This window comes from Piliocolobus tephrosceles, chromosome 8 (genome assembly GCF_002776525.5).
Source record: "Piliocolobus tephrosceles isolate RC106 chromosome 8, ASM277652v3, whole genome shotgun sequence".
Taxonomy (NCBI): Eukaryota; Metazoa; Chordata; class Mammalia; order Primates; family Cercopithecidae; genus Piliocolobus; species Piliocolobus tephrosceles.
In genome coordinates this window covers 13,848,936-13,868,191 of record NC_045441.1, presented here as the reverse complement: position 1 = coordinate 13,868,191, position 19,256 = coordinate 13,848,936, and the positions used below count along the sequence as shown (strand labels likewise).

Below are 19,256 nucleotides of genomic sequence, written 5' to 3'. Positions count from 1 at the left end.
GGGTGCCTAAGAAGGAGCCCTGCATGGGAAACATGTTTTCCAGCTCAAGGCTGTGTGACCTTGGGAAGGTAGATGAGCCTTGCTGAGCCTGTGTTCTGCTCCGTGAAACAAACAGCAATGATGCTGTGCTCATCCAAGGCCCCCAGCCCCTGCAGTGCCACCCAGCCTCTGGCTGTGAGTGCTGCGTGGAGGCTTCCACGGGGTTTTCTAACGCCACTTCCAACCCAGCGGGGCACCATGCCAATTCCTTAGCTGCCACGCCATGCTGTCATCTCAGCCTGAGCTTGGCGTCAACCAAACTCTCTGGCTAGCTACGCTACAGACTGCTGTCGAGTCTAGTCATGCCCAGTTTGTGCTGGACAAATCAGATGTTTTTTTCTTCATTACCAAAGTATTAAAAGTGCATCGTAACTGACTTAGAAAATAAAAAACACAAATCATTTTTCCTAACACTGCTACTGTTTTGCTGTACCCTTGTTTTTCTCCAGTGATTACGTCGGCAACATAGTTGTAAGCTAAGCACAACCAATTTTTCTTCTTTTGCTTAGTGTTACACCCTCAGCATCCTTCCTTGTGGCCCATTTCTGTTTGTTTTTGAGAGAGAGTTTCACTCTGTTGCCCAGGCTGTAGTGCAGTGGTGTGATCTCAGCTGCAAACTCCACCTCCCAAGGTTCAAGAGGTTTTCCTGCCTCAGCGTCCCAAGCAGCTGGGACTGCAGGTGCCCGCTACTATGCCCAGCTAATATTTTGGTCTTTTTTTTTTTTTTTTTTTTTTGAGACAGAGTCTCACTCTGTCGCCTGGGCTGGAGTGCAGTGGCGGGATCTCAGCTCACTGCAAGCTCCGCCTCCCGGGCTCACGCCATTCTCCTGCCTCAGCCTCCCGAGTAGCTGGGACTACAGGTGCCCGCCACCTCGCCCGGCTAGTTTTTTGTATTTTTTAGTAGAGACGGGGTTTCACAGTGTTAGCCAGGATGGTCTCGATCTCCTGACCTCGTGATCCACCCGTCTCGGCCTCCCAAAGTGCTGGGATTATAGGCTTGAGCCACCGCGCCCGGCCTTTTTGGTCTTTTTAGCAGAGATGGGGTTTCACTAGGTTGGCCAGGCTGATCTTGAACTCCTGGCCTCAGGAGATCTGCCCGCCTTGGCCTCCCAAAGTGCTGGGATTATGCAGTCTTCAGTCTTCATGCCCGGCCTATTTTTGTTTTTTTGAGATGGTGTCTTGCTGTGGCACCCAGACTGGAGTGCAGTGGTACCATCATAGCCCACTGCAGGCTCTAACTCCTGGGCTCAATGGATCCTCTTGCCTTAGCCTCCTGAGTAGATGGGACTACACACAGGTCCCACCACGCCTGTCTAAATTTGTATCTATCTATGCATCTATCTATTTATTTATTTATTTATTTTGAGGCAGAGTTTCACTCTGTCACCCCAGCTGGAGTGCAATGGCAAAATCTTGGCTCACTGCAACCTCTGCCTCCTGGGTTCAAGTAATTCTCCTGCCTCAGCCTCCTCAGTAGCTGGGACTACAGGCACGTGCCACCACACCCAGCTAATTTTTGTATTTTTAGTAGAGACGGGGTTTCACCATGCTGGCCAGGCTGGTTTTGAACTCCTAACCTCAAGTGATCTGCCCGCCTTGGCCTCTCAAAGTGGTGAATTACAGGTGTGAGCCAATGCGCCTGACCTCTTTAAGACAGGGTCTTGCTCAGTGGCACCATCACAGCTCACCACAGCCTCAACCTCCTGGGCTCAATCAATCCTTCCACCCCAGCCTCCCAAGTAGCTAGGACTACAGACACGCACCACCAGGCCCAACTAATTTGTGTATTTCTTGTAGAGATAAGGTTTCACCATGGTGCCCAGGCTGGTCTCAAGCTCCTGGGCTGAGGCAATTCTCCTGACTTGGCCTCCCAAAGTGTTGAGATTATAGGTGTGAGCCACTGTGTCAGTCAATTAAAAAAAAAAAACCTTATAGAGATGGCGGTCTTGCTATGTTGCCCAGGCTGGTCTCGAACTCCTGGCCTCAAGCAGGCCCGTCACCTTGGCCTCCCAAAGTGCTGGAATTACAGGCGTGAGCCACCTCACCCTGCCTATTTTACTTATTTGCTTACTGTTTATCTCTCCACACGAGGATGTGTACCCCATCAAGTGGGGACACCTGTTTGGTCCACTGCTTTTTCCCCAGCCCCTTACGCAGAACCTACTACACAACAGGTACTCAATAAATATTTGTTGAGGCAGGGCGTGGTGGCTCACACCTATAATCTCAGCACTTCGGGAGGCCGAGGCAGGAGGATCATTTGAGGTCAGGAGTTTGAGACCTGCCTGGCCATCGTGGTGAAACCCTGTCTCTACTAAAAATATAAAAAAACTAGCCAGGCGCGGTGGCAGGTGCCTGTAATCCCAACTACTCAGGTTGAGGCAGGAGAACTGCTTGAACCCAGGAGGTGGAGGTTGCAGTGAGCTGAGACTGCACCACTGCACTCCAGCCTGGGTGGTGGAGTGAGGCTCCATCTCAAAAAATATAAGAGATGGGTCTCTCTATGTTGCCCAGGGTGATTGCGAACTCCCGCCTCAAGTAATCCCCTAGCCTTGGCTTCCCGAAGTGCTGGGATTACAGGCATGAGCCACCTTAGCCTGCCTATTTTACTTATTTGTTTACTATCCATCTATCTCTTCATATGAGGATGTGCACCCCAGGAGGTGGGGACTTCTGCTTGCTTCACTGCTTTGTCTCCAGCCCCTTACACAGGACCTGGTACACAACAGATGCTCAATAAATAGTTGTTGGAATAAATGGACAAATTAATCCCAACAGGTGGTTCCTGGGAAGGATGCTGGGCCTTGTTATAAATGGAGCCTATGGCTGGGCACAGTGGCTCATGCCTACAATCCCAGCACTTTGGGAGGCTGAGGCAGGTGGATCACCTGAGATCGGGAGTTCAAGACCAGCCTGACCAACATGTTGCAAGCCCGCCTCTACTAAAAATACAAAATTAGCCGGGCGTGGTGGCACATGCCCATAATCCCAGCTACTCAGGAGGCTGGGGCAGGAGAATTGCTTGAACCCAGGAGGCAGAGGTTGCGGTGAGCCGACATTGCGTCACTGCACTCCAGCCTGGGCAACAAGAGTGAAACTCCATCTCTAAATAAATAAATAAATAAATAAATAAATACATAGAGCCTGCTTGAGGTTTCCAAAAGGAACCCAACCTTGGATTGGGGTCAGGCGTATATTGGGTTTCCTCTACTAGAGGCGCTCAACACCAAGAAAAGCCTGGGGACTGCCTGGCCCACCCCTTTCCCTTTGCTCCCTGGGGAGATAAGTCCCAAGCACCACCAGCCCAGGTCCATTTCTTACCTGTCAGCATCTCCATCCCATAACCAGAATCCTCTGATGGCAGGTGTCCAGGCATCGAGTCTGTCATTTCCTCAGAGGTTGGCGAGGGGTCTGAAGACGAAACTCCGAATGACACGGGTGTCTTCTGCCTGTCACAGTCCCTCAGGGACCACCCAGCCCAGTCTCCCCACAGACAAGGGTCCTTTTCTTTCTCTCTTTTTTAATTTGCTCGAGATGGAGTCTCACTCTTTTGTGCAGACTGGAGTGCAGTGGTGCCATCTCGGCTCACTGTAACCACCCCCTCCCGGGTTCAAGTGATTCTCCTGCCTCAGCCTCCCGAGTAGCTGGGACTACAGGTGTGAGCCACCATGCCTGGCTAATTTTTGTATTTTTAGTAGAGATGGGATTTCACCATGTTGGCCAGGCTGGTCTCTAACTCCTGACCTCAGGTGATCCGCCCACCTCGGCCTCCCAAAGTGCTGGGATTACAGGTGTAAGCCACCTTGCCTGGCCATTTCTGTTTTTTGAGATAGGGTCTCACTGTGTTGCCCGGGCTGGAGTGCAGTGGTGTGACCACAGCTCACTGCAGCCTCCAACTCTCGGGCTCAAGTGATCCTCCTGCCTCAGCCTCCTGAGTAGTTACACCTACAGGCACACACTACCACATCTGGCTAATTTTTTGTATTTTTCGTAGAGATGGGGGGCGGGGTCTCGCTATGTTGCCCAGGCTGGTCTTGAATTCCTGGCCTCAAGCAATCCTCTCGTGTCAGCCACCCAAAATGCTGGGATTACAAGCATGAGCCACTGTGCCCGGCACTGTCTTGGCTTCTGACAGTCACCCCATACTGAGGCTCCAGGGCCCAAAACTACCGTCTCCTCTGAAGATGTGGAAAATGAAGCTTGGCAGGGAGTAGGGTCAAACTTGGAGCCTCTCACGCCCATGGCTTTTCCTTCTCTCTAGCCTCACAAATCCCAGGGGAGCCAAGCCAGGGAGGTGAAGTTTGAGGGGGCCTTCCGGAAGGTCAGAGCTGAGAACACTGATTCACAACATAGGGGGCAGATGTGGCCAGAAAAAGCACTCACAATACCCTAGTAGCTCTCAGAATCCACGGAGAGAAACAGCGGCCTGGAGGCCTCTTCCTCACCAGGACTGACCCTCGGGAGGCTAATGGTCCGGCCCTCATTTCTGCAGGGGGGTGGTCAGACACCCGTCCCTTACCTGGGATGGTGACCTGAATGATGTCCAGATCCTCTGGCTCAATTTTGATAGGCCTCAGCCCGCCCAGCTCCCCGGAGGTTCCTGCAAGGAGGAAAGGAAAGATCCGGTCAAGTCTGGCATGAACCTGACTGGGCAGAGTGAGTCTTTCCAGAACATTCTGCCGTCTGTAACTTGTTAGTGAGGCCCTACCTAGGACAAGTCATGTCAGCACCCTGGCTCCTGCCCAGACTGGAAATGGTGGTTGGGGCGCCCTCAGGCCAGGCTTAGGGGCTCCAATTTACAGACCTGGTGATGGAGGCCCTCCCAGAGGGGAGACTGCTGGTCCAAGAGCCTGGAGCCTGAGTCTGGGCATCAACAGGAGGCAGTGGTGACGCCAGCACTCAGGTCTCCATGCCCCCAACCCCAGTAAGCTCCCAGCATGCCTTGCACCTTGGTGTGGCGAGGCCTGGGGGATGCAGGTGGGCAGAGGAGGCTCGTTAGCACTCCAGGCTCATGGGCTGAGTTAAGCTCCTCCCCAAGGCTGCCGGGTAGGGCTGGTGGTTGCCCTCCCAGCCCATGACACATACAGTGGGCCCTGTTCCTTCTCACCTGGCCCGCAGTCTTCAGACATGCTGCCCTTGTCTGACCTGTGAAGGGAAGCAGAAAATAACATCTGTCAGCCAAGTCCAGGGCCACCCTGCCCCAGCCTTGCTCCTCCAGGCAGTCGGGGCCCACCGCAGTCACCACTGCAGAAGGCATCCTTGCCCCATCACCCCCTGGCCCTCCAGGATGGTGCTCCCCACCTCCACCAGGGAGATTCCCCGTGCCCTGTCTCCAGGGACCACAATCTCCAGGGGTGGCCGAGCCAGGCACCTGCTCACTCTCCTGGGGTGAACCATCTGGGGATCCCCCTTCCTCACCATCTGGGAGCTCAGGGGCTCCTGGCCTTGACACAGTATCCCTGCTTGTGGGGGACTGAGACCTGCAGGGCCTGGAAAGGGTTAAGAATCTGGGGAGGGGGCTGGGGAATGAAGGTGGCAGGGACCCTGGGATGGATGATTTGGTTGATTCCCTCCCTCCCAGAGAACTGCAGGGAGAGCCCTGATATGATGTGAGGATTCTGGGATAAACGGCCCACCCCTGCCCCTAAGAGGTCAGAACGTGCTTAGGGGGTGTTGGTGGATGGTAGCCAAGCTGAGTGCTGGGGGCAGGGTCTGGTGGGCACTCAGGACAGGCACTGAACCTGGTGTTGGTATGTATGTATGCATGTAGGTATGTATGTATATGTATATATGCATCCATGTATTTATTTATTTTTTTGAGATGAAGTCTTGCTCTGTTGCCCAGGCTGCAGTGCAGTGGCACAATCTTGGTTCACTGCAACCTCTGCTTCCAGGGTTCAAGCAATTCTCCTGCCTCAACCTCCCGAGTGGCTGGGACTACAGGCATGTGCCACCATACCTGGCTAATTATTTTTGTATTTTTAGTAGAGACAGGGTTTCACCATGTTGGCCAGGTTGGTTTCGAACTCCTGACCTCAGGTGATCTGCCTGGCTCAGCCTCCCAAAGTGCTGGGATTACAGGCGTAAACCATCACGCCCAGCTGCATGTTTGTATTTTTGAAATGAAGTCTTACTCTGTTGCCCAGGCTGGAGTGGAGTGCAGTGGTGCAATCATAGTTCACTGCAGCCTTGACCTCCCAGACTCAAGCAATCCTCCCACTTCAGCCTCCCAAGTAGCTGGGACCACAGGTACCAGCTACCACACCCAGCTTACTTTTTTTTTTTTTTTTTTGAGACGGAGTCTCGCTCTGTCGCCCAGGCTGGAATGCAGTGGCCGGATCTCAGCTCACTGCAAGCTCCGCCTCCCGGGTTTACGCCCTTCTCCTGCCTCAGCCTCCCGAGTAGTTGGGACTACAGGCGCCTGCCACCTCGCCCGGCTAGTTTTTTGTATTTTTTTAGTAGAGAAGGGGTTTCACCATGTTAGCCAGGATGGTCTCGATCTCCTGACCTCGTGATCCACCCGTCTCGGCCTCCCAAAGTGCTGGGATTACAGGTTTGAGCCACCGTGCCCGGCCTACCCAGCTTACTTTTTATTTTCTGTAGAGACAAGGGTCTCACTATGTTGCCCAGGCTGGTCTCAAATTCCTGGGATCAAGAGATCCACCCACCTTGGCCTCCCAGAGCGCTGGGATTACAGGAGTGAGCCACCAAGCCTGGCCGGGCGTGGGTGTGTATTTATTTTTAGACAGAGTCTAGTCCTGTCACCCAGGCTGGAGTACAGTAGCGCAATCTCACCCGGCTAATTTTTGTGTTTTTAGTAGAGATGGGGTTTCACCATGTTGCCCAGGCTGGTCTTGAACTCCTGCCTCAAGAGATCCGCCTGCCTTGGCCTACCAAAGTGCTGGGATTATAGGTGTGAGCCACCGTGCCTGGCCTAGTGTGGGCATTTAGAGGCTTCTGAGAGAGGTGACATCTGGCTAGATATTGGGGGCAGAAGAGTTCTCTAGATGAGCGTTCTCTAGGCAGAGGGAAGTAGGTGGAGTCTGTTTTCCCTTGCCCTCCCTTTGCACTTTTGAGGGGTGGTGGTGTAGTGGGAGCCGCCCTGGGTCCCCCCCTTGCAGGTAACACAGCCTCAACCCAGAGCAGGGCTGGCTGTGGGCCTCAGGGGCTGGGGCGGGGCCTCACCGAGCATTTCCAGCAAGGTCAAGGACGGTGGCCCTAGAGACCTCTGCAGAGGTGTCCTCTGGCGGGCTGGCTGGCTCCAGCTTCGTGGTGTCTTTGGTAAACTTGTTCCCTGTGGGGAGAGACAGGGAGGTCAGGGTGAAGGCCCTCTGGCCTCCTCTTGCTGCAGGGCCCCTGGGCAAAGGTCTCTGTGTGAAGCTGGGGGAATCCCGGGGATAGGACCTGGCCTCTGCCCATCCTTGTGGGTGCCACGTCCAGCCAACAGCCAGGAACGGGTCCTGGGGAGAGACTCTGCCGCCGGAAGGAGGAACAGCAGCCCTAGTGCCAGAGGCGGCCAGAGATTTGGGAGAGCAAGGGGCAGGAGGAAGGGGAGGCAGCAACCCGAGATGGTTCTCCTGCCCTCCAACACACTACAGGGGCTGAGCCCGTAGAAAAGGGGCAGGGCTTCCCCACGGCTGCATCTCGGGACCAGGTTCTCATTTCATCGTGCCAGGAGCCCAGAGGAAGGCGCTATTATCATCCCCATGTCACAGATGTGGAAACCGAAGACCATAAGATCTTGCCCAAAGTCACAGAGCTGGTGGGAGGCGGGACCAGAACTGGGGTGCCAGGTACATGGTCCCCCAAGATCCGTGATGCTTTTGCTGCCCCGGGAAGAGCCCGTGTCTTCCTCTTGGGACAGGTGTGCTGGCCCACGGGCCACTGCATGAGCTCTGGAGTCACACTGCTGGGCATGCAGCAGGGACCGGTGCTCACCAGCCAGGCTTCCGTTCCTCTGTCTGCACGTGAGGATAGGAGTGGAGCCAGCTTCATAGGATTGTTGGAATCAGATTACAATAAAACATGCTGGCAGCTTTGAAGAGAGCCTGGTACAGGTACAGGGTCACTAACCTGGCACAGGTTAGTGTTCAGCTTTAGTACTATCTGTCCAGGGCATTCGAAGCTGGTAGGGGTTTTCCTGACAGTCTGTCAGCACCTAGGAGCCCGGGACTCGTTTCTGTCCCAGGACACAGAAGCCAGAGCCCAGCCTCTCTCCCTGTCTGAGGGGAGGCGCTCAGGGGGACCAAGTCCAGGGCGGTGGCAGCTCGGGTTCTGTTGGGGGATCAACCTGGAAACTTCAGAATGGACTAGATGGTCCCCACATACCTGTGAAAATTCGCTCATCAAACATCCTGGGGAGAGAAGAGAGACAGGCATGAGAACGGCGCAGGCTGGAGGGCTCTCCCGGGGCTCGCGGAGATGCCCCAGGTCCCCTCCGGTGGTGGTCACTGAATGGCACATGCATAGCTACAGCTTCAGACCTGGGCACTGAGCACACATGCAGGCAGGAGAGGGCATGTCGGAGTCTCAAAACATCCCAAACCGTTTATTTATATTCTTATTTTTGGAGACAGAGTCTCACTTTGTCACCCAGGCTGGAGTGCAGTGGTGCGATCTCGGCTCACGGCAACCTCCGCCTCCAGGGTTCAAGCGATTCTCCTGCCTCAGACTCCTGAGTAGCTGGGACGACAGACGTGCGCCACCTTGCCCTGCTAATTGTTGTACTTTAATTAAATAAATAAATTAATTTCTTTTTTTAGGTGGAGTCTTGCTCTGTCGCCCAGGCTGGCGTGCAGTGGCGTGATCTCGGCAGGGGAGTGAGGCGTCTCAGTGTGAAAACAGAAGTCATCGCCAGCCTCGCACCCCTGGCTCTGCCTCCCATGACTGGCGTTTTTGCCTGTGTTCTAATTTCCTGCTAGGTCCCCCTTGAACCTCCACCTCCCGGGTTCAAGGGATTCTCCTCCCTCAGCCTCCTGAGTAGCTGGGATTACAGGCGTGTGCAACCACACCCGGCTAATTTTTGTATTTTTAGTAGAGACGGGGTTCCACCATGTTGGCCAGGCGGGTCTCGAACTCCTGACCTCAGGTGATTCGCCTGCCTCGGTCTCCCAAAGAACTGGGATTACAGTAACTGGGACTGCAGGCACCTGCCACCATGCCTGGTTAATTTTTAAAATATTTTTCAGAGACAGGGTCTCGCCATGTTGCCTCGGCTGGTATCAGGCCTGTTTTATGTAAATGAGGCACAGAGTGGTTAAGTAACTTGCCCAAGGACGCCCAGGTCAGAAATGGCTTCACGTGCACTTATGCACTGAATGATGTTTTAATTCATGAGGGAAATGAGGTCAATGAAGAAACACCTTATGCTTATTAAACATCTGCTACATGTCAGGTGTGTTTCATCTACTTTTTCATTTTATGTTAGGAAAACTTGGTTGGGGGGGCCATCATTGTCCCTTTTCCCTTTTTTTTTTTAGATTTAAATTTTAGTTTTTTTTGAGATGGAGTCTTACTCTGCCATCCAGGCTGGAGTGCAGTGGCGCTATCTCAGCTCACTGCAAGCTCCGCCTCCCGGGTTCACGCCATTCTCCTGCCTCAGCCTCCTGAGTAGCTGGGACTACAGGCACCCACCACCACGCTCGGCTACATTTTTGGATTTTTAGTAGAGATGGGTTTTCACCGTGTTAGCCAGGATGGTCTTGATTTCCTGACCTGGTGATCCGCCTGCCTCGGCCTTCCCAAGTGCTGGGATTACAGGCGTGAGCCACTGCGCCCAGCCCCATCCGCACCTCTTAATGATGAAGTGGATGCTATGACGCTCCTCCAGGATCCGCTTCAGCTTGGGGACTCCGTAAGTGCAGGGGCGCTTGAAGGGGATCTTGTCCGGGATGCCCACAATCTCCACAGCCTCCGGGTCGCAGGCAATCTTCCGGTAGGGCACGGGGACCATGTGGTCCAGGCCCAGGGCTTCCGCTGGAAAGACAACAAAATGGCAAGACTGAGTGTGAGACAGGCTGCTGCACGCACAGGACCCGGGGGCTGCGGTCACCATCACCTTCCACCGTCCCCACTCCACTCTGGCCATGTAGCGCCACAGGGGTCCTGCAGAAATGTCAAAATCATGTCACTTTTCTGTTAGGAAATTGGCTGGGCTGGGTGCGGTGCCTCATGCCTGTAATTCCAGCACTCTGGGAGGCTGAGGTGGGCAGATGGCTTGAGCCCAGGAGTTCAAGACCAGCCTGGGGCTGGGCGCGGTGGCCTACGCCTGTAATCCCAGCACTTTGGGAGGCCGAGGCGGGCGGATCACGAGGTCAGGAGATCGAGACCATACTGGCTAACACGGTGAAACCCTGTCTCTACTAAAAATACAAAAAAAAAAAAAAAAAAATCAGCCGGGCGTGGTGGTAGGTGCCTGTAGTCCCAACTACTCAGGAGGTTGAGGCAGGAGAATGGTGTGAACCTGGGAGGTGGAGCTTGCAGTGAGCCGAGATCACGCCACTATACTCCAGCCTGGGCGACAGAGCAAGACTCCGTCTCAAAAAAAAAAAAAAAAGACCAGCCTAGACAACATAGCAAGACCCCATCTCTGCAGAAAGTAAAATATAAAAAGCTAGGTGTGGTGGTGCATGCCTGTAGTCCCAGCTACTTGGGAGGCTGAGGCAGGAGAATCACTTGAGCCTAGGAGTCTGAAGCTGCAGTGAGCCAAGATCATGCCGCTGCACTCCAGCCTGGGCAACAGAGTGAGGCCCTGTCTCTAAAAAAATAAAATAAAAAATGTCCAGTGGCTCCCATCTGATTTGGTGACAGCCAAAGTCCTACCTATGTGACTTCATCACCTCTGACCTCATCTGCCCCCTTCATGCCTCTGTGTGGCTCCCCCTACCTCTGCCACCCCCTTGGTGCTTCCTCTACCTGCCAGGAGCATACACGCAGTTCAATGCCTTTGTACTTGCTCTTCTGTCTGCTCAGATCCCTTTCTCCCAGAAATCCACAAACATCCATCCATCCATCCATCCGTCCATCCATCCATCCATCCATCCACCCATCCGCCCACCTTTCCTTCCTTCCTCTCTCCCTCCCTCACTCCCTCCTTTCAGGTATTTGCTCAAATAGCACCTTGGCAACCTAACACAGCCTTCTCCATCCCTCATTCCCTCCTCTGCTGTGTCAGTTATCCACTGGTCACCACCTGACGCTACATCCACACTCATCTCTACGTGTGCTCACTGTCTAGAAAGGAGGCTGCAGAAAAACAGGGGTTTTGGCCAGGTCTGGTGGCTCATGCTTGTCATCCCAGCACTTTGGAAGGCCACAGCAGTTGGAGAATGCTTGAGCCTAGGAGTTCAAGACCAGCCTGGGCAACACAGTAAGAAGCCATCTCTATAAAAATACAAAAAATTAGTTGGGCGTGGTGGAGCATGCCTGTAGTCCCAGCTACTTGGCAGGCTGAGGTGGGAGGATCGCTTGAGCCCAGGAGTTTGAAGATGCAGTGAGCTGTGATTGCACCACTACACTCCAGCCTGGGCGACAGAGTGAGACTGTCTAAAACAGAGTAGGGGTTTTGTTTTCTGCCTTGCCACTGCGACCTCAATGGGGCTGGGCACACACTAAGTGCTTTCTGCATGGTGAATATACAAATGGCTAAAGGAAGTGCCCAAGCTTGAGGTTGTCTGTTGGCGGGCGAGTGGTTGCACAGGTGAGCACAGGTGTGTCTCTTCTTCCAGGGAGGAGCTCAGCATGCCCTCCATTTACCAGTGCCATAAACAAGACGCACCCCAGAAGCTCACGGCTCTGCCAACAGCCAAGCGACAGAATCCAGGCTCATGCCCAGGTTACTTGCTCTATTTTTCCAGACTTGTGCCATTTCAGTCATCCACTTCCACCCCAGCTCCACGTTTTCATTCATTCATTCACCAAATACTTTTTTTTCCCCCAACGGAGTCTTGCTCTGTTGCCCAAACTGGAGTGCAATGGCACAATCTTGGCTCACTGCAACCTCTGCCAACCAGGTTCAAGAGATTCTCCCTGCCTCAGCCTCCCGAGTAGCTGGGATTACAGGTGTGCACTGCCATGCCCAGCTAATTTTTTGTATTTTTAGTAGAGACACCATGTTGGCCAGGCTGGTCTCGAACTCCTGACCTCAGGTGATCCACCCGCCTCAGCCTCCCAAAGTGCTGGGATTACAGGCATGAGCTACTGCATTCGGCCCCACACCAAATACTTTTGAAGCACCTACTACGTTCCTAATACAAGCTGGTATTTTCTTTCTTTTTTAGAGACAGCGTCTTGCTAACAGGCCAGGCTGAAGTGCAGTGGTGCAATCATTGCTCACTGCAGCCTCAACTTCTGGCTAAAGTGATCCTCCTGCCTCAGCCTTTAGAGTAGCTGGGACTACAGGCATGCGTTCCTATGCCCAGCTGTTTATTTTGTATTTTTTGGAGAGATGGGGTCTTGCTATGTTGCCCAGGCTGATCTCAAACTCCTGGGCTCAAGTGATCCTCCTGCCTCAGCCTCCCAAAGTGCTGAGATTACAGGTATGAGCTACTGCTCCTGGCCTTAAGTACTTTCATGGCTCACCCTTCCCCTGGCCTGAGTATCCACTTCACTCTTGCCTCCTCGTGTGACCATGGATGGGGCCTGGACACACTGTCCTCCTTCCAGGCTCCCATATCTCCTGGTTGTTCCTCAGGCCCCTCCCTGCCCTAGCCCTGCTTCTCTGGCCACACCATGCTTTGTCCGTGTTCCTGTAAGTGCCAACCCAGAGCTGGACCTCCCTCCAGCCCTGCCTGGGCCCTCCCTCGGGTGCCTCTGACATTGTTTTCCTGTTGACGCAGCGGCCCAGGTCTGCGTTGGTGGCTTTGGCATCCAGATCCCACTGAGAAGTCACACTTAGCTCATTGTCAAATTAAACCCTCGAAATCTCAACAGCTGGCAAGGCATCTCTCCCCACACCCCTCCACCTCCCACATCAGCAGCCACCCCCAGCCCCAGCCCTTGAGCGACTGGTCCTTTGAGTGCCTGTGAATTCGTCTCAGTCTGGTTCATCTGGTTTATCGGGGCCTGTCTTTTCAGCAGCAGGGAGACTCAGTGGACAGAGGGCCGAACCCAAACCCTGCTATTGCCCCTTGGGAAGGGGCTGCCTTCATGCAGTGCCACCGTCCTCGGCCCTTCACCTGGTCCCAGCATCTTCTCAGAGGACATGTCCTCGAGGCTTCCTGAAGCCTAACGTTTCCCCCAATTCTTATGTTTCTGTTTCTTCCCCCTCTGCACCACCCGCACTGGCCCAGTTCACCCAGATTTGGTGGCTGGTAGAGCTGGGAGCAGGGGTTGCTCACCCACAGTCTGTGGGATGCCTTGGGCTGCCAGACCCTGTCCCCACCATCCAGGGGGTCCCCAGTACTCCTGGGCGCTGCCTTCTCCCCCGCGCAGCTCCCCAGAGGGAGCTCTGGCTTTATGGGGAACAAGGTCTTGACCACTCCACACCCAACACTCTTTGGATGCGACTCAGGAACTGACATTTGGAAAAGGCTTGGCATTTTGGAAAGTCCAGGGCGTGGGACAGGCCAGAACACTGGCCTGGGCAGAACCCTCCCAAGGCAGGCAGAGCCGGCTCCTCCCTGATTCCCCTCCCCCAACCTCCACCTGGCTCACACCTGCCTGGGGCGGGGAGAGACTCAGGGGCAGGTGCAGACAGCCCTTTGCAGCTCTGAGGAGCGAGGAGGCTGGCTGGGCGAGCGTGGCCACATCAAAGGCAGCCGGCTATCCCAGGCTCCTCATTAAGGCCTGCAGAGTCTTGCTCAGCCCCATCGCAATGTAGAAGGCCCAGCCCACATGCAGAGGCTGCCCCAGCCATGGTCACAGGGCACCTTGTCCATGAAGCCACCTTTGACTTCCCAGCCTATTGAGACTGTTTCTTCCTTGGAATATCCTCCCTTCTTTTTTTTTCTTTCTGAATTCTTTTCTTAATGATTTTATTTTATTTTTTTTTTTGAGAGAAAGCCTCACTGTCACCCAGGCTAGATGGAGTGCCATGGCGTGATCTTGGCTCACTGTAACCTCCGCCTCCCATGTTCAAGTGATTCTTCTGCCTCAGCCTCCCAAAGTAGCTAGGACTACAGGTGCATGCCACCATGCCACGCCCGGTTAATTTTTGTGTTTTTGTAAAGATGGGGTTTCACCATGTTGTCCAGGCTGGTCTCGAACTCCTGAGCTCAAGTGATTCACCCGCCTCGGCCTCCCCAAGTGCTGGGATGACAGGCATGAGCCACAGCGCCTACCACTTGCGTTTTCTTTCCAGAGTGCAGTGGGCTGACATCTGCTATGAGCCTGACTCTGTCCTGGGTGCTAGGGACAAAGAGAGGGGTTGGGTGCAGACCTGGCCCTCAGGGAGACAGTGGCAGGCAAGGGGTATCAAGTTCCCAAGGTGTCACAGAGAGGGAACCATCAGGGTACCCAGGCCTACCTGGCCCAGGCTGGGGACCCAGAGGCTTCCTGGAGGAGGTGACTCCCAAGACAAAGAACAATTAGGAATTTGTCCCTAAAATGTGAAAAGGCTGTGCCAGGCAGAGGACACAGCACAGATAAAGGCTGGGAGGCAGGAAATGGTGTGTTACTGTGGGGGACTGGCACATGAGGCCAACACAGATTTTTCTGGGCCTTATGGATACTTCCCCTGATGGGCAATCTGTTATGTTTGTTTTTTTTTTGGAGAGATAGGGTCTCGCTCTGTCGCCCAGGCTGGAGTGCAGGGGTACAATCATAGCTCACTATAGCCTCAACCTTCTGGGCTCAAGCAATCCTCCCACCTCAGCCTGCAAGTAGCTAAGACCCCAGGTGTGTGGTTAATCTTCTAACTTTTATTTTTTATTTATTCGTATTTTTTGAGACAGAGTCTCACTCCGTCACCAGGCTGAAGTGCAGTGCCACAATCTTGGCTCACTGCACCAGGTTCCAGTGACTCTCATGCCTCAGGATCCGAGTAACTGGGATTACAGGCGTGTTTTACCACACCCAGTTCATTTTTGTATTTTTAGTAGAGACAGGGTTCCAGCATGTCGGCCAGGCTGGCCTCGAACTCCTGACCTCAGGTGATCCGCCCGCCTCCGCCTCCCAAAGTGCTGGGATTACAGGCATGAGCCACTGCGCCCAGCCTGGTTTAAAAATTTTTTTTTGTAGAGATGGGAGGTCTCACTATGTTGGTCAAGCTGGTCTTGAACCCCCGGCCTCTGGTGATCCTCCCACCATGGCCTCCCAAAGCGCTGGGATGACAGGCATGAGCCACCGCGCCCAGCCCCCAGATGGGCAATCTCTGCCCCCAACCTGCCCCGCTCCCCACCGCTGAGCCCAGGTCTGGGGCTTTGCCATCAGTTCCGCCCCCTGAAGAATCTGGAAGGGAAATATTGACACAACCACCCCCTACCCAGACAGGAGGAGCCCGCGACGGATGACATTAGTGTTGCCGGCGCGCGGGAGCCAGCATATGGCTCCCGCTGCCGTGTTGGGGAACACGAGTGATTGCCACGTAATGAGATGCTCAACACGGCTGCTGGGGCCACACGGCGGGCCGCGCCGCCCACTCACCATATCTGCTGTTAAACAGGATCTGCACACACTCCCGGAGCGTGTTGATGTCCTCGGTTTCCTTTATGAAGGCGTCCCACTTCTCTATCAAAACACAGGAGGCACAAGTGAGCAGGGCCCCACGGGATGGTCACATGCCCCCCACCGGACATGACCACCGGGCTTTCACCCCCAGAGACCCCGAGGCCGGCCCCAGCCCCCAGTCCTTCCACCCTCTCCCACCTCAGACCGTACACGAATTCAGGGTGCTCTGATGGTTCCCCATCTGCCTGTTCCTGCCCTAACATTTGTCTCTGGCCTCTCCCACGGGTGTGGTGTCAGAATAGGCTCAGCCTGTCCATCCCGAGCCCATCCTGCCCCAGACATACAGGAGGCTGGAAAAGCAGTCCCTTCAGCATAAAAAGAGGTCAAGTTTTCTTTTCTTTCTTTTCTTTTCTTTTTTTTTTTTTTTTAAGATAGTGTCTTACTCTCTCACCCAGGCTGGAGTGCAGTGGCGTGATCTCAGCTCACTGCAACCTCCACCTCCCGGGTTCAAGTGATTCTCCTGCCTCAGCCTCCTGAGTAGCTGGGACTACAGGCGTGTGCCACCACACCTGGCTAATTTTTGTATTTTTAGTAGAGACGGGGTTTCACCATGTTGGCCAGGCCGGTCTCGAACTCCTGACCTCAGGTGATCCACCTGCTTCGGCCTCCCAAAGTGCTGGGATTACAGGTGTAAGCCACTGTGTCTGGCCTGAGATCGAGTATTATATTTTTTAATTTAAATGTTTTTTAAAAAATAGAGACAGGGTCTCACTCTGTTGCCCAGTCTGGTGTGCAGTGGTGTAGTCATAGCTCACTGTAGCCTTGAACTCCTGGGCTCACGTGATCCTCCTGCCTTAGCCTCCCAAGCAGCTGGGATGACGACAGGTATGAGTCACGGCTGTGTTTTTTCCTTTTTTCTTTTTTACAGATGGGGTCTCACTCTGTTGCCCAGGCTGGAGTGCAGTGGTGTGATCATAGCTCACAGCAGCCTCCAACTCTTGGACTCCAGCGATCCTCCCACTTCAGCCTCCTGAGTAGCTGAGACTACAGGTGCCCGCTACCATGTCTGGCTAAGGGCTGAGTCTTTTTTTTTTTGAGACGGAGTCTCGCTCTGTCGCCCAGGCTGGAGTGCAGTGGCCGGATCTCAGCTCACTGCAACCTCCGCCTCCTGGGTTTACGCCATTCTCCTGCCTCAGCCTCCCGAGTAGCTGGGACTACAGGCGCCCGCCACCTCGCCCAGCTAGTTTTTTGTATTTTTTAGTAGAGAGGGGGTTTCACCGTGTTAGCCAGGATGGTCTCGATCTCCTGACCTCGTGATCCGCCCGTCTCAGCCTCCCAAAGTGCTGGGATTATAGGCTTGAGCCACTGCGCCCGGCAGGGCTGAGTCTTGATCTTGAGAATCTAACCCTTGTACCTCCTGCATCTGAGGTCTCACTCAGCACTGGCCTCGTTGGCTTCCCCCAAACTCTCAGCTCTGCTGGCCTCTCTCTCAAAACCTCTGTCTTGATTGAATAATAACAAGTGATCGTTGGTTCATTTGTAATCAGTAGAAGTAACAACTTTAATTTGTTAAGTGCTTATCTGTGCTAAGTACTTTATATATACATAATAATCTCCTATTTAATTCCTTATGACAAGTTTTAAACGGAGATATCATTCCCATTTTGCAGATAGGAAAACTGAGGCTCAAAGAAGCTGAGTATCTGGCTTGCGACAACCCAGTGAGATTCTATCCCAGCTTGTGCCCCAGCCCACGGGCCTGTCATGATGCTGTTCTATCTGGACATTTACGTCTCCTCCCTGCCAGGGCTGGACCTTATTTGGGGTAGTGGCAGATTGGGTTGTGGATGGCTTGGGGGGCGGGGGAGCCTCCATTCTGATCCCAGGGGACTGGGTTTTCTTTCTTTCTTAAAATTTTGTAGACGTGGGGTCTCACTAGGTTGCCTGGCCTGGTCTAGAACTTCTGGCCTCAAGCCATCCTCCCCCTTAGCCTCCCAAAGCACTGGGATTACAGGTGTGAGCCACTGCACCTGGCCTAGGACTGGGTTTTCTTACAGAACCTCTTCCTGGAGGTGAGGCTGAGACCCACACAGGGCAAAACTGATGGCAAGTCCTACTGCATTCCTTCTTGGTATAACTGAATCCCACACTTTGCTACACTCAGGACTTCTGTGTGATCTTTTTTTTAATTTTATTCAATATATTGCTTCCTTTAAAAGGTGGAGTTTAATTCCTCTCCCACGGAGGGTAGGCTGGATCATGTTTCTGGCTTCTAACAGATAGAACATGACAGCAACTTCTAAGGATGGGTCATAAAAGCCATGTGGCTTCCTCGTTCCTCTCTTTTGGATCGAGAACTCTGGAGGAAACCGGCGGCCATGTTGTAAGGATGCTCAAGCAGCCCTGTCAAGGCTAGCCCACATGGTGGGGAACTGAGGCCTCCTACCAACAGCTGTGTGAATGAGCTCAGAAGCATCTCTTCCCACCCCGGTTGAGCGCTTGGATGACAGCAACCCCAGCCGACATCTTGACTGCATCCTCATGAGAGACTGTGACCCAGCACTGCCCAGCTCAGTCAGTCCTGAATTCCCAACCCCCAGAAACTGTGAGGTAATAAACACTTGATGTTTTAAGCTCCGTTTTGGGGTTATTTATTTTATTTTTTGTTATAACTTTTTTTCAGAGATAGGGTCTAACTGTTGCCCAGGCTGGAGTGCAGTGGTGCGATCACAGCTCACTGCAGCCTTCAACTCCTGGGCTCAAGTGATCCTCCCGCCACAGCCTCCCAAGTAGCTGGGACTTCGGAGGATAGGCACCACCACATCCAGCTAAATTTTCTTATTTGTTGCAGAGACAGCGTTTCGCTCTATTGCCTAGCTGGTCTCAAACTCCTGGCCTCAAGCAACCCTCCTGCCTCAGCCTCCCAAAGTGCTGGGATTACAGGTATGAGCCACCATGCCTAGTCTGGGGCAGTTTATCACACAGCAGTAGATAACTATTATATCCCAGTTTACTTGCAGTCCCTTGAGCAGAGCTGTTCCTCCTTTCTCTCACAAAGACCCAGGAGACACTTATCAATTACAATGAGCACCACCTCCAACCCCAGATTCCCACTCAGGCCTGGGTGCTGCATGGGCGCCGTCCTACCTGACTTGTCATGGACAATGGAGAAGAGAATGCGCTTGGAAGCATGGACGTTCTGGATGAGAGGCCCACCAGGCCCGGTGGGCTTCTGTCCTGGACAAGGGAGAGAAGGAAATGGGTTCCAGGTGGGCCCCAAGAGGGTTCCCCAGATCTGGCCCCAGTGTATAGGCCCTGGCTCTGGGGTAACAGCCTCATCTGCCAGGGAGACCCCAGAACTGATTCCTGTGATTACAAACTCAAGGCAAGGTCCCTGACCAGAGGCCTAAGACATTCTGTACCAGAATCTGCTAGCCAAAAGCCAGATTAACAAGAAAGGGATGTCGGAGGTCACCTTTTCCAGATAAGAACACTTGTTTTACGTGTATAAGCTCGAAGCCTTGGTCAGCCCACATATTTGGGCTTTTTCCCCAATAATAATAATAATAATAATAATAATAAGAAGAAGAAGAAGAAGAAGAAGAAGAAGA

General features: G+C 53.5%; 1 protein-coding gene across 3 annotated transcripts in view; it reads right to left on the bottom strand.

Moving 5' to 3' along the window:
• Positions 1-19,256, bottom strand: part of GTF2IRD1 (GTF2I repeat domain containing 1) — a 145,329-nt gene that overhangs the window by 58,120 nt on the left and 67,953 nt on the right. For all 3 annotated transcript variants that reach the window (XM_026456666.1, XM_026456665.2, XM_026456667.2), the window contains exons 7-14: positions 18,793-18,882; positions 15,622-15,705; positions 9,831-10,014; positions 8,368-8,393; positions 7,225-7,333; positions 5,147-5,184; positions 4,559-4,639; positions 3,361-3,450 (exon numbers count right to left, since the gene is read on the bottom strand). In XM_026456666.1, coding sequence (XP_026312451.1) covers positions 3,361-3,450; positions 4,559-4,639; positions 5,147-5,184; positions 7,225-7,333; positions 8,368-8,393; positions 9,831-10,014; positions 15,622-15,705; positions 18,793-18,882 — 702 coding nt within the window. The remainder of the gene's footprint in view (positions 1-3,360; positions 3,451-4,558; positions 4,640-5,146; positions 5,185-7,224; positions 7,334-8,367; positions 8,394-9,830; positions 10,015-15,621; positions 15,706-18,792; positions 18,883-19,256) is intronic.